Below are 13,091 nucleotides of genomic sequence, written 5' to 3' on the forward strand. Positions count from 1 at the left end.
ATTTAATTAATAAAAACGTCAGCCTATCTTCAGGAAATTAACGTTTGTATTGAGTTACAGTTGTGTGGCAAGCTCTGTCTTTAAATACGTTTTTCCTTCAAATTAAAGAAATGTTTCAATGACAGTGACTGAGTCTCTGCTTTATCCTAGGGTTCAGTGAAACTGCAAGGCTTATTCCAAGCAGCTCTGGAGCTTAGCACCAGCACAAAACCGTATGACTGTGTAACAGCTTCCTACCTACTGAACTTCTTAATCTGGCAGAATGCTTTGCCGTCATCGCTGTCTGCTTACTTAAAAACTCAGCGGGTTGCATGTGGAGATGGAGATAAGTCTGCTGCTGTGGTGGAAAGTAACACACTAATAGGTTTGTATTGAGGAAATGACCTTTTGCTTTTCCTTATCAAAACCAGTATCTTACTCTCTCACTGTTCATATGGTTAGGATATCTAATGGTTAAACACTTACTCTGTGGTTTTTTCTTTTACTTAAGAGTTTACCAGCTTAGTAGTTTACCAGCATATAAGTATATCATGGATTTCTCTTTTGCACATAGTTTACTCAACTATATTATTTCTAAACAGAGGATTCATGTTAAACGTGTACATATGAAAATGTACATTACTAGAGCTTTTATTTAAGTAAGACCTTGTTTTGTTTACCAAAAATGTACTTTTTTCTCTTCAGAAAAAAGTCTTACTATGACTATAGCCAGATCAGGCGTCCCTTGTGGCTCAGTTGGTAAAGAATCCGCCTGCAATGCGGGAGACCTGGGTTTGATCCCTGGGTTGGGAAGATCCCCTAGAGAAGGGAAAGGCTACCCACTCCAGTATTCTGGCCTGGAGAATTCCATGGACTGTATAGTCTATGGAGCTGCAAAGAGTCGGACATGACTAAGTGACTTTCACTTCACATAGCCAGATCATCTTTGTTAATTTTATGTAGAGCAAAGTTCCTCTGTCTGTTGGGGTTTATGTTTTAACTGGCTAACACACTCTTCCCTTTTACTCTTCCCATATAGCCAGTTCCAAAACCTAGGATCTGAGTTGTTTTAGATCTTTAGACCTAATGATTTTAAACAAATATTTGTTGGAGGTTCGTATACTTAATTTTATCCTAGTAAGTCTTCGTTTTGGAATTGTACTAAAAATAAAGACAGATGGGAATTTTTATTAAATAAAACAGAGGTCAGATCGAGAAAGAAAGGTGAACAGTGTTCTAAGATGGTGGAAAAAGCCATGAAAAAGAACTAATGGAGAAAACTAGAAGCCATGGATAGTTTTGGTAGAGATGTAGCCATAGAGCTTGGGCCGGAGATGACAGTGCCCTGGAAGGTGACCTGTGCCCAGCTCTAATTGTTTCGGGGCTGGGTTCCAGAGGAGACCCTGATGAGATGATAAAATGAGGTCTACAACTGGGGTGAACTGGGGAGTTCATGCTTCATGTAGAGGCTTTTAAATTCAAGACATTTTGAAATTTCACAAAATATTTCAAACATAAAAAGTATGAATATAGAATATATATATGTAGAATCTAAATAGTAATAGTATAAAAATTTCACAAGGCGTGTCCCAAGCTTGTGATATCACAAGCTAGGTAAGAACTGTGGTAGCACCCATAATGTTGAAACCTCTTGCTTATCCTAGTTCCCTCCTCCCACCATATAATTATTGCCCTGTGTTTAATATTAATCTTTTGTCTTGCTTTTACCAAGATTTTACTATTTATATATTATTAAGCAATATATTATTTTCTTTTATTAATACATGATTATGAATTATATATAAATAGTACTATATGTATTATACAAATTTACTACAATGTATTAATGCATTCTCCTATTGATGGAATTCTTTTTTCTATATAAGTAATGCCAATGTGAACATTCTTGTTATTCTTGTTATGTTATTAGATGCATAATAACTTCTAATGCATATGTCTAAGAGTTTATGATAAACAGAAAAGTAGAATAGCCTAGTCATAAAGTATATGCATCTTTAACTTGACTAGGTGATGTCAAGTAGATTTTCAATTTACACTCCCACCCACCAATAAATTATGAGAATTGTAGTGCATCACTATAACTTGCTATTCTCAGATTTAAAAAATTTGCAGAATATCAAACAGTGTCTCATGTGGTTTCATCTTGCATTTTCCTGATTACTAATGTAATTGGGCATCTTTTTACATGTTTATAAGCCATTCACTTCTACCCCTGCTATAAATGCATTTTCATGCCATTTGTTCAGTTTTATGTGGGGTTGTTTGTCTTTCCCCAAATGATTTTTTGGAGTTCTATATATTTTCTAAATATGAATAATTTACTGGTTATACACAATTCTGAAACTTTCTCCTGAATGGTGAGGGGAGACATCCACTGTGCTAGACAACTGGATGTCCACATTCAGAAGAACAAAATTTGACCCAGTACCTCATACTATATACAAAAATTAGCTTAAAATGGATCAAAGAGCTACATGCGAGAGTTAAACAACAAAACTCTTAGAATAAAACCTAGGTGTAAATCTTTGTGATCTTGAGTAAAGTAGATAAATTGGACTTTGAAACTTTGACACACAAATTTGAAACTTTTGTGTCTCAAGGATGCCAACAAGAAGTTGAGAAGACAACCTGTAGAGTGGGAAAAATATTTGCAAATAATTTTATCTGTGGGACCTTGTATCTAGAATATATAAGGAACTTTTACAACTCACTAATAAAAGGATATAACCAAATTAAAAAACAAAGAATCTGAATAGATATTCCTCCAAAAAACATGAATATAAACAATAAGCAGATGAAAAGACGCTTAGCATCTTTAGCTGTTCAGTTCAATTCAGTTCAAGTCGCTCAATCGTGTCCGACTCTGCGACCCCATGAATCGCAGCACGCCAGGCCTCCCTGTCCATCACAAACTCCCAGAGTTTACTCAAACCCGTGTCCATCGAGTCGGTGATGCCATCCAGCCATCTCATCCTGTGTCATCCCCTTCTCCTCCTGCCCCCAATCCCTCCCAACATCAGGGTCTTTTCCAATGAGTCAACTTTTTGCATCAGGTGGCCAAAGTATTGGAGTTTCAGCTTCAGCATCAGTCCTTCCAATGAACACCCAGGACTGATCTCCTTCAGGATGGACTGGTTGGATCTCCTTGCAGTCCAAGGGACTCTCGAGAGTCTTCTCCAACACCACAGTTCAATAGCATCAATTCTTCGGCGCTCAGCTTTCTTCATAGTCCAACTCTCACATCCATACATGACCACTGGAAAAACCATAGTCTTGACCAGATGTACCTTTGTTGGCAAAGTAATGTCTCTGCTTTTTAATATGCTATCTATGTTGTCATAACTTTCCTTCCAAGGAGTAAGCGTCTTTTAATTTCATGGCTGCAATCACCATCTGCAGTGATTTTGGAGCCCCCAAAATTAAAATCTGCCACTGTTTCCACTGTTTCCCCATCTATCTGCCATGAAGTGATGGGACCAGATGCCATGATCTTAGTTTTCTGAATGTTAAGCTTTAAGTCAACTTTTTCACTCTCCTCTTTCACTTTCATCAAGAGGCTTTTTAGTTCCTCTTCACTTTCTGCCATAAGGGTGGTGTCATCTGCATATCTGAGGTTATTAATATTTCTCCCGGCAGTCTTGATTCCAGCTTGTGCTTCTTCCAGCCCAGCATTTCTCATGATGCACTCTGCATATAAGTTAAATAAGCAGGGTGACAATGTACAGCCTTGATGTACTCCTTTTCCTATTTGGAACCAGTCTGTTGTTCCATGTCCAGTTCTAACTGTTGCTTCCTGACCTGCATACAGATTTCTCAAGAGGCAGTTAGGGAAATGCAAATCAAAATAACAATGAGGAAGTACTGCACACTCAGTAAGATGGCTATAATTAAAAAAATAGGTGATAACTAGTGTTGATGAGGATTTAGAAAAAGTGAATCTCTCCTACAAACTGTTGATGGGAATGTAAAATGGTCTGGCCCCTTTGGAAAAAGATGTCTAGTTTCTCGAAGGGCTAAACATAGAATTACCATATGACTCCACAGTTCCTCTCTTGGACATGGTCTTAGTCAGCTCAGGCTGCTTTAACAAGATACCATGAGTGGATAACTTAAACAGGCATTTATTTCTCACAGTTCTAGTGGCTGGGAAGATCAAGATTACAGGGTCAAAAGATTTGGTTCCTGGTGAGAACCCTCTTCCTGATTTGTAGATATCAGTCTTCTCAGTCAGTTCTCTCATGGAGGAGAGAGCAAGCTCTGATCTCTCTTCCTCTTATAAGGACACTAATCCCATCATGGGGGTCTGACTGTCATGACCTTGGCTAAACTTGATTACTTCCTAAAGATTCTACCTCTGAATACCATTGCAATGAGGGTGAGGGTTTCGGCATGCATTTGGGGCATGGGCGAGGAGACACAGGCATTCAGTCCATTATAGGCATTTAGTGAAGAAAAATGGAAACTGTGTCCAGACAAAAATTGTGCATGAGTGTTCATAGCAGCATAATTCATAATAGCCAAAAAGTAGAAACAGCTCATATGTCTATCGTCCAATAAATAAAATGTGGTATATCCATACAATGGGCTGTTGTTCAGCTGTTTAAAGTAATGAAATATACATGCTATAACATGAAAGAAGCCATGTATTGTTTGATTAGATTTATGTGGTTGTGTCCAGAATAGGCAGAAAACCGGCAAAGTGATGGCCTAGGGCTGAGGGAGGTGAGGGGTACAGGGAAGGGAGTGTCTGGCAATGGGTAAAGCTTTTCTGGGGGGAGCAGATTAAAATGTTCCAAACTCACTGTGGTGGCGGTTTTTGCACATCGCTGTGAATATCCAAAAGACCATTGACTTGTACACTTTGAATGTATAAATTGAATGGTGTGTGAGTCATATCTCAATAAAGCCATTATTTTAAAAAATCTGTCCAAGTAGCGCATGGCATACAGGCCTGGGGTCTGCTGACTGAGATAGAGGATGTCTAGGAGGAATGATCCAGAATGAATGCTGTAAATGGATCCAGGAAGTCAGGGCAGAGACATGGTTCTCCCTTAACTGGAAATGGAGAACAGGCTGAATAAGCTTGAACAATCTCTTTTTTCATTCAGAAACCTCTAGTATAAAGTTCAGTTGAGTTGGGTGTCTTTGTGGGAACTGTTCTGCTGTGCACAAATTTGTAAATGTGTTTTTAAACTGGTGTTATTTTGGTGGGTGTTGTTTTTTGTTTGCATTTCCTAGTTATCAAATGCTTGTTGGAAAATCTTGAGGAAGAAGTATCTCGGGCTGAAAATTCTCTGCTTCAGGCAGCAGCATCATTTCCAATGTACGGGCGGGTCCACTGTATAACAGGAGCTTTGCGGAAGCTGCCTCTAAAGTAAGTATATCCCCCCCCCACCCCACCCCCGCCCCCGTTGGCTCCTAAATTCTCACTTCTGAGCTTTAAACTCCTACTGGAATGTGTCTTGAGAAAGGAACATATTGCCTTAAAGATAATTAAAAATGAAAACATATATACATATACTTTTATGTCTTACATATTTCATAGATGGCATGATTTTGAAACCCAAATTGCTTTGATCCCTTTCATCTGTTTCCATCTTGAAAATGCGATTTTGGCTTTTCGTATAAATTCCTCTAACATCCTTGTTGCAGCAGCCTGCAGTTGGTGAGTGAGTGGAGACCCGTGGTGGAGAAGCTCCTTGTGACCTCTTATAGGCTCTCGGCCGTGGTGTCTCCAGTCATTCAGAGCTCCTCCCCAGAAGGCCTCATCCCCAATGACACTGATGCAGGTCAGTAAACGGGAAAAGTTAGAATTACTGTGTTTTTTCCCTTACTCATTTCTTCAGAGAGATAGGTTACATTGGGGACAAAGACATTATTATTATGACTGGTGATACTTCTGCCTATTGGGTAATATTTTTTAACTATAAAAAATAACCTGGGTAAATAAATAGTCAGGTGGTCAGCAAGGTGCTCCCTTCTCTGGGGTACATTGGATTTTATAATGTTGTCATTTCAGAATACAGCCTACCACAGTTGTGTTCTGGTTGGGACCGGGGAAGCAGGCCATATAAATTAGAGAGCAGTTGATGGGGTTCTGTCAGAGAAGGCAGCTTGTTAGGAATCTGGGATAGGCAAAGACCACTGGCCACAAAGGTCATTTAAATTAAAAAAAAAAAAAAAAATTGGAAGAGATGCTCAGAATGTCCAGAATTGAACTCATGAAATTTCATCTTTCTTTCCCTCCCCTCTTTTATCTTTGGAAACTGTTCTACCAGAGACCTGTTTGTGTAAGTCAGGAGCTCAGGCTGCCTGACATCTCCCCTTTACTCCTTGTGTCTAGCCTATCTCCACATTCTTTCAGTGGTGCCCCTTAAATGTCTCTCACATCTCTTCTTCTTTTATCTGCATCTTCTTACCTTACCGCAGGCTTTTATCCTCTCTTGTTTCCCCACATCTACTCTCATCTTCTTCCATCTACTTTTTACTACATCCGAAGTGATCTTTTCTAGTCATGTCATTTATCATGTTACACGTTATCTTTACTTAACCCTTGTGCTCTGCACATCCCCCTTCCTTTTTATTTAAAACATGTTAGTGGCTAGGTCCTATAATAATTTCGCTCCTGCTGCCTTGCCAGTCTTGTCTCAGTACTCTCCCCTTCCCATAGATTTCTCCTTTGTTGGAGTTGTTGCAGTTTAAGAGGGGGTTTTTTCTATGATTTCCTCCCTTTCACCCGGCACAGTGCCTGGTGGAAGTAGATAGCCAATGAATAGTTGTCATGATGAATAAATCAGTGAATGAACAATTGCTGAAAGTATAGGAACTAAATTCAGTGCCTGCGATGTCCTAGTGGCATATGTATACAGCATTCCCCTCTTATCGAAGGGATATATGTTCCAAGACCCCCAGTGGATGCCTGACAGTGCAGATGGTACCCATACTTATGATAACATGTTTTTTCCTAAACATACATACTTATAAAATTTTACTTATAAATTAGGCACAGTAAGAGCTTAACAATGATAACCAGTAATAGTAAGCATTAGTCACTCAGTCGTGTCCAACTCTTTGCAACCCCATGGACTGTAGCCCGCTAGTAGGATCTGCTGACCATGGCACTTCCCAGAAAGAATACTGGAGTGAGTTGCCATTGCTTTCCCTCGGGTATCTTCCCAACTCAGGGATCGAACCCAGGTCTCCTGCATTGCAGGCAGATTCTTTACCATCTGAGCCACCAGAGAAACCCCAAACCGATAATAGTATAGAACAGTTATAGCAGTATACTATAGTAAAAGTTAGGTGGACGTGGTCTCTTTCTCTCAAACTATCTTACTGTACTGAGCTCACCCCTTCTTCTTATGATAATGCGAGATGATAAAATGCCTGTGTGATGAGGTGAAATGAGATGAACGGCATACGCATTGTGACTCACTGTTTGTTGCTGCTAAGTCACTTCAGTCGTGGCTATCACTGTTGACCACTTGGTGATACATCAGGAGGATTACCTATATCAGTGTTCCTGGATCATCAAGCCCTGACAATGTTGATGGTTGGATGTCAGCTTGCAGATGATGTTGATGATTGAGGATCCTACGTGGAATGAAGAGGGCCAGTGTGAGATTTCATCATGCTATTCAGGACGGCATGCAGTTTAAAACTTGTGATTTCTTTATTTTTGATATTTTCCATATAATATTTTCAGCTCATGGTTGACCAAGGATAACTGAAACCTGGATAAGGGAGGGGATTACTGGACCCATACTACAACAGGCCAGAAGTGGTTGACTGTTAAGGATATATACTAACAAAGTGTTCTTTTGAACACGTAGAAAATCATGAAGTAGATTTGTATTTCATGTTGAAATAAAGTTGGTGAGTGCATTTTGGAAAATACACTGAGTATATCATAAGCACACACTGAATTATACAATACTTTGCACTGATAATGAACTTAGAGTTGTGTGCTTGCATAGAAAATGTTATGTTTTGTTGTTTACTGAAAATGAGCTGGCAGATTGGTGATGGTTTATGATGTGTGCGTGTGTGCTCAGTCGCGTCCGACTCTGTGACCCCATGGACTGTAGCCTGCCAGGCACCTCTGTCCATGGGATTTCCCAGGCAAGAATGCTGGAGTGGGGTGCCATTGCCTTTGTCAGGGTATCTTCCCGACCCGGGCATTGAACCCACGTCTCTTACATCTCCTGCATTGTCGGGCACGTTTTTTACCAGCTGATACACCAGAGAAGCCCCAGTTTATGATACTAAGACACAGTTATAGATTTATTTTGGCTGATAGGCTAAATACTAAAACTTGTTGGTTTAGTTTTCCTATATAAGCAGTGCATAGGAATAAAGACCATCCAGTCTGATAGCTAATATTTGGATCAGGCAAGTACCAATATATTTTGGATGAGAAATTTGGAATGTCACCAATTATGGGTAGGGCCTTCAGAGTATGCTAAAATTCTGTTTGTTATTAAAGTTTTGAAATATCTTCAACTTAAAAACTGTCCATAGTTCACTGACTTTTCCTTAATTTTGCATTTTCTTTTTTCCTCTTATTGTCTCCATTTTTCTTGTATTTTTCCCATGTTATCTACTGTGCATTCTGAATTCTTTGGTAAAAGTCTCCCCTGAACACCACAAAAATGAATGAGTAGGGCTCTTAAAATTTTATTCTGGTTATCCCTCTCTTTTTTCTTAGTTTTTCTGTGGTTTGTTTTGGGGCCAGTGCTGTTTTTTTCATGGCCATCAAATTTTGTTTTGGGCAAAATTTCATGGAAGCCACGAGTGAACATAAGATGTTGGCTGAATCACTACAAGAGCAGTTTGGGTCTTTGTGTTTCCTATGATACTTAAAATATAAGTGTATGTAATAGGTATACAGTAAATACTCATTCTTTTGATTTGTTAATTAGTTTCCTGTTACCTGTTGTTATTTTCCTTAAAAAAATCTGAGCCTGGCTAGCACTTTATTACCTAGTCATCCATAAATTCCTTCAGCCCATGTTACTGAACCTCTATGAGGCAGTTTCTGTTCTAGGCATTAGCAACTCAACAGTGAACAAAGTCTTGCATTCATGGAGTTTACATTCCCTAGTCCAGTGAGTGCTTACAAAATAAAAATGAAGTTAAATATAATAGTAGGACTGTAAATCTTACTTAGAAAGCAGTATATTGCATATGCATCTCAAAGTCAGTTATGGAGTTTTTATGATATTCCTGGGCTAGAAAAGATCGTTTTTGTAGGTGATAGGGTTTCTTACCTGTTTAAAGAAAATTCATTGAAGTGTATTGCTCTTCCTTCATCTGTTTGAGTGCTGTGTTTAAGATTCTTAGACAGCACTAAGAAAAGTCATGTCAGATGGCAGCTTCTGTCTGTGGACAGTTTCTGTTGTGTTTTTTGGTCCAATCTTCACCCTACTTAAAATATTCACTGTATTTTAAAAGTACATTCAAGTATCATGAAGACTTTATAAAAATAATTTTTACATTATCCACCCTGTGAGTCCCTTCTTATAGTTCTAATCATCAAGAGTTAAAAGTTACAAAGTTTTTGAGGGCAAATGACCCTAAAGGGATATCTGCATTTGATATGGAACTGGGGTTTTATGTAATCTTGTCTTTCTCCCTTAGAGTCAGCAAGCCGCTTGCACAGGATTCTGAATGAGATTCAGCCACGAGATACTAATGATTATTTCAGTCAAGCCAAAATATTGAAAGAATGTGGTAGCTTTGATTTAGAGGACTTGAGTGTCAGTGTACCGAATATTGATACTTCTGCAGAAATCAAAGGTATATGTAAAATCAGTACTGGAGTCAATATTTAAGTGACAAAATGTGCAAAATGCTCTTTTCCTGTAGTAAATCAGGGGCTGCAGATGTATGCAGGTCTGTGGAGAAAATAAGGTCTTTTTTGAGCTTATAATGATTTATTTTGGGGAATGAGTTTATAAAACTTTTACCAGAAATCGGTGTGCTCCAGTCCAGTGCATAAGGTGCTTCAACAAAAAGCCTTTGAGTCCTGAAACCTCTCTTGACAGCCAGGTGATGTAGGAACAGTGATGTACAGTCAATTTGGGTTTGGGCAGCAGTCTGCTCCTCCCAGCAGTATGGTCTGATGCTGTGAGCGTCCTTATAGTCAGTCAGGCAGCCTTTTAAAGGAAACAAATTTGTGACTTATTAAAATGTGAGCTACTCTTTTGCACCAGGACTTCAGAATTCGAATCCTTACTGTTTGTTTTCTCAGTTATTCTTTTATAATTTTCTTTAATGCTATAAAAAGTTATCAGAAGCAGTAATATCTTATTGGTTTATAACATATTCTACATTCTCCACTAGATGGGGATATTGTCTTATAAAAATTTCTCTAATTTTTAAAAAAATTATATAAATATATGCTTGTTGTAATTGTTTCAAATAATACAGAGGTAGAGAGCTAAAAACAAATTAATTTAGTTTTTTTTCATTTCCTTATTTCCTCTCCAATCCTACTTCTTCCCTTCTTAGTGTATGTTTCAGACCTATTTGATGTATTTAAGTGTATGTATGGACACATTATCCTTTGAGTTTAGCAGACTTTTAAAAGACAAAAGGGATTATGTTAAAGAGATTATTTTGTTAACTTACCTTTTAAATTTAATAGTTTTGGATTTTTTTTTAATGTCAGTACAAAAATATTCCTAAAGCTAGAAAAAGAGAGTAAAGATTATAGCTAATCGACTATGGAATTTAAGTACATTTAGAAAGATAATTTGTATATTCCTTTGAAAAGAAAGTCATATCCTATTCTTCTACTGACATAGCAACCACCCCCACTGAAACAAATAGTAAAGTATATTTATTATAGTCATATTTTATGGATGACTGAAAGGCGGAAAGAGTTGATTCCATTAATTTCCAAAAGTTAGAGTTTGGTTTTAGAATACTGCTGTTTTTTATTTTTCAATTTACCTTGAATATAGTTATATTAAAGAAAATACTTAGAGGGTGATTCCAACCCATCGCACATGCCCGACAAGTGTTAGTTATTTTCTCCTGAATAAATATAGCATATGACAAATTGGTTTGTTCAAGCAGATTCTTCTTGGGGAAATCATGAATAAGCTTGTTCTAAGAAACCTGGGATGTGAGTAATCAAGTGTCTAGTGTTGCAATAGTTTTTTTTTTTTTTTAAGGTAAAGAAGGAAAAACATGTGACGTAACTGCTCAGATGGTGCTGGTGTGTTGTTGGAGAAGCATGAAGGAAGTTGCTTTACTCCTAGGCTCGCTGTGCCAGCTTCTACCCATGCGGCCTATGCCAGGGTCTCCTGATGGATTGTTGACGGTGGAGCAGGTAGGGTAGACGTTGAATCCACTTGTATAATCTCTGGTCAAAGCATATATCCCAAACTTGTAATTATAACCCAACTTAAACAAATTTTTTGGAAACATTTTTCTTGAATAAAATCTTACAGATGTCAACCGAAAAAGGTTCACTAACGTGTAGAAATTGGACCTTGCAATATATTTCCACACTTTGGCGTTTTTAGAAATGTTTTTATTTTTCTAAGTTATATAAATAATGATAGCTCTTACCTCACTTTTGACTTCAGTATTATCATTTGAATTTTTGTTTCTCCATTGAATACACACAAACTTCAAATTTAAATGAAATCGTCTGTTTAGTAAAACTCCACAAACCTCTTAAATTTTGGAAAGAAAAAAAAATATACATATATAGGTTAATTATGGATCTCATGGTTCCCTCTACATTGATGATAAAGTTATATAGTTATTTTGGTTTTTTTGGCTGACTTTTATTTTAAGACCACAAAGTTAGTTTACCATCTGGGACTGTTCAAGGAACTTGAGTGCAGTGTTTACAAGAAATTAGCTTACCACAAGCATTTCATTTGGAAATATTTTAGATTTATTAGATTTCTGTTTTTAATTGATTCCCTCTTCCTTTCCATATGGTTTCAACAAATCCATTTCCCACCATTTTCCAGCAAAGATATTTAACACGTACTTTCATTTTTAACCTTTTTCAAATAAAGATAATTTTTCCCGTAGAGTGTTGCAACATCTAAGAACAAAACAAATATTGTAGTATGCTAATACTGATTATTTCTGTAATAACCATGTGACCAGTACCATGGAAATAATGCTAATATTTTTATTCTCACACTCGCTGTGGCTAATGTGCTCGCATCTGGTTAACAGCTGGGCATGTGATGTTGCGAGGCTCTGAGATGGAGAGCGGCGAAGGGGAACAGGACACTGCCGGCTTCATCATGTTCCGTATTCTCTTCCAAATCAAATAGGCGTTAGTGTCCTTGCGTTACTTGCAGTCCTTGCTGGTGACTGGCTAGAGTGCCAATGCCAACATCTTTGCTGAGGAATCCAGCTATGATTAATGATTACTTCACTGATGTTCACCATCTCACTAAGAAATAAACATGGGCTAGAGCCCCTTGACTTCTCAGCTTTTCAACATCTAGTTTTGGGGTTTGTTGGCCTGTGTTTTAAAAAAGGAAAATTAAGGGAAACACTGTTTTCCTTTTACTGTAACTGAGAAAGACCTGAAAGCTTCCTGTGAAAATCATTTTGACTTGACACCTTTTGTAGGACATCCAAGTCTTATGAAGTTATGTGGGATATCCAGGTTAAAACTGGGAATTAATTTTTAAAAATTGGAAAATAATATAAAATAGACAAGATGTTTGTGACAGCAACAACAACAACAAAGAGAGGCTGTTACAAACCAAAGAACCCTTCTGATAACTGTTTTCTTGAATAAGAAATAGAATCCTGTTTTTTCGTGAAATATTCATTTCCATTCTAATGAGGTCTGGTCATTTCTCCATGTTGCCATTCACATGGCGACCCCTCAAATATTTAATGACTGAGTGAGTGACCAAGAGTGTATGTGATAGCACTGTTCTGACATTGAAACCCTGCCCTCTTTGGAAAACTTGAATCTTGATCACCTTCAATTTTACTAAAAAAATTAAAATTCTCCTATAAGTGTGGGAGCATTTAGACAATGAACTCTAAAGTCACCAAGAAATTAGCGTTATTTGTATTATAGAGGATTCCTGTTTTTA

The 13,091-nt window shown here is 37.7% G+C and overlaps 1 protein-coding gene across 5 annotated transcripts in view; it reads left to right on the plus strand.

Annotated features, from left to right (window-relative positions):
- The window catches only part of THADA (THADA armadillo repeat containing), a 327,909-nt gene that overhangs the window by 44,532 nt on the left and 270,286 nt on the right, over positions 1-13,091 (plus strand). For 4 of the 5 annotated variants that reach the window (XM_043918136.1, XM_043918140.1, XM_043918137.1 and 1 more), the window contains 5 exons: positions 151-364; positions 5,239-5,374; positions 5,653-5,789; positions 9,640-9,798; positions 11,181-11,338. In XM_043918136.1, coding sequence (XP_043774071.1) covers positions 151-364; positions 5,239-5,374; positions 5,653-5,789; positions 9,640-9,798; positions 11,181-11,338 — 804 coding nt within the window. The remainder of the gene's footprint in view (positions 1-150; positions 365-5,238; positions 5,375-5,652; positions 5,790-9,639; positions 9,799-11,180; positions 11,339-13,091) is intronic. The other variant, XM_043918139.1, reaches the window with a different exon arrangement.

This window comes from Cervus elaphus, chromosome 11 (assembly GCF_910594005.1).
Source record: "Cervus elaphus chromosome 11, mCerEla1.1, whole genome shotgun sequence".
Lineage (NCBI taxonomy): Eukaryota > Metazoa > Chordata > Mammalia > Artiodactyla > Cervidae > Cervus > Cervus elaphus.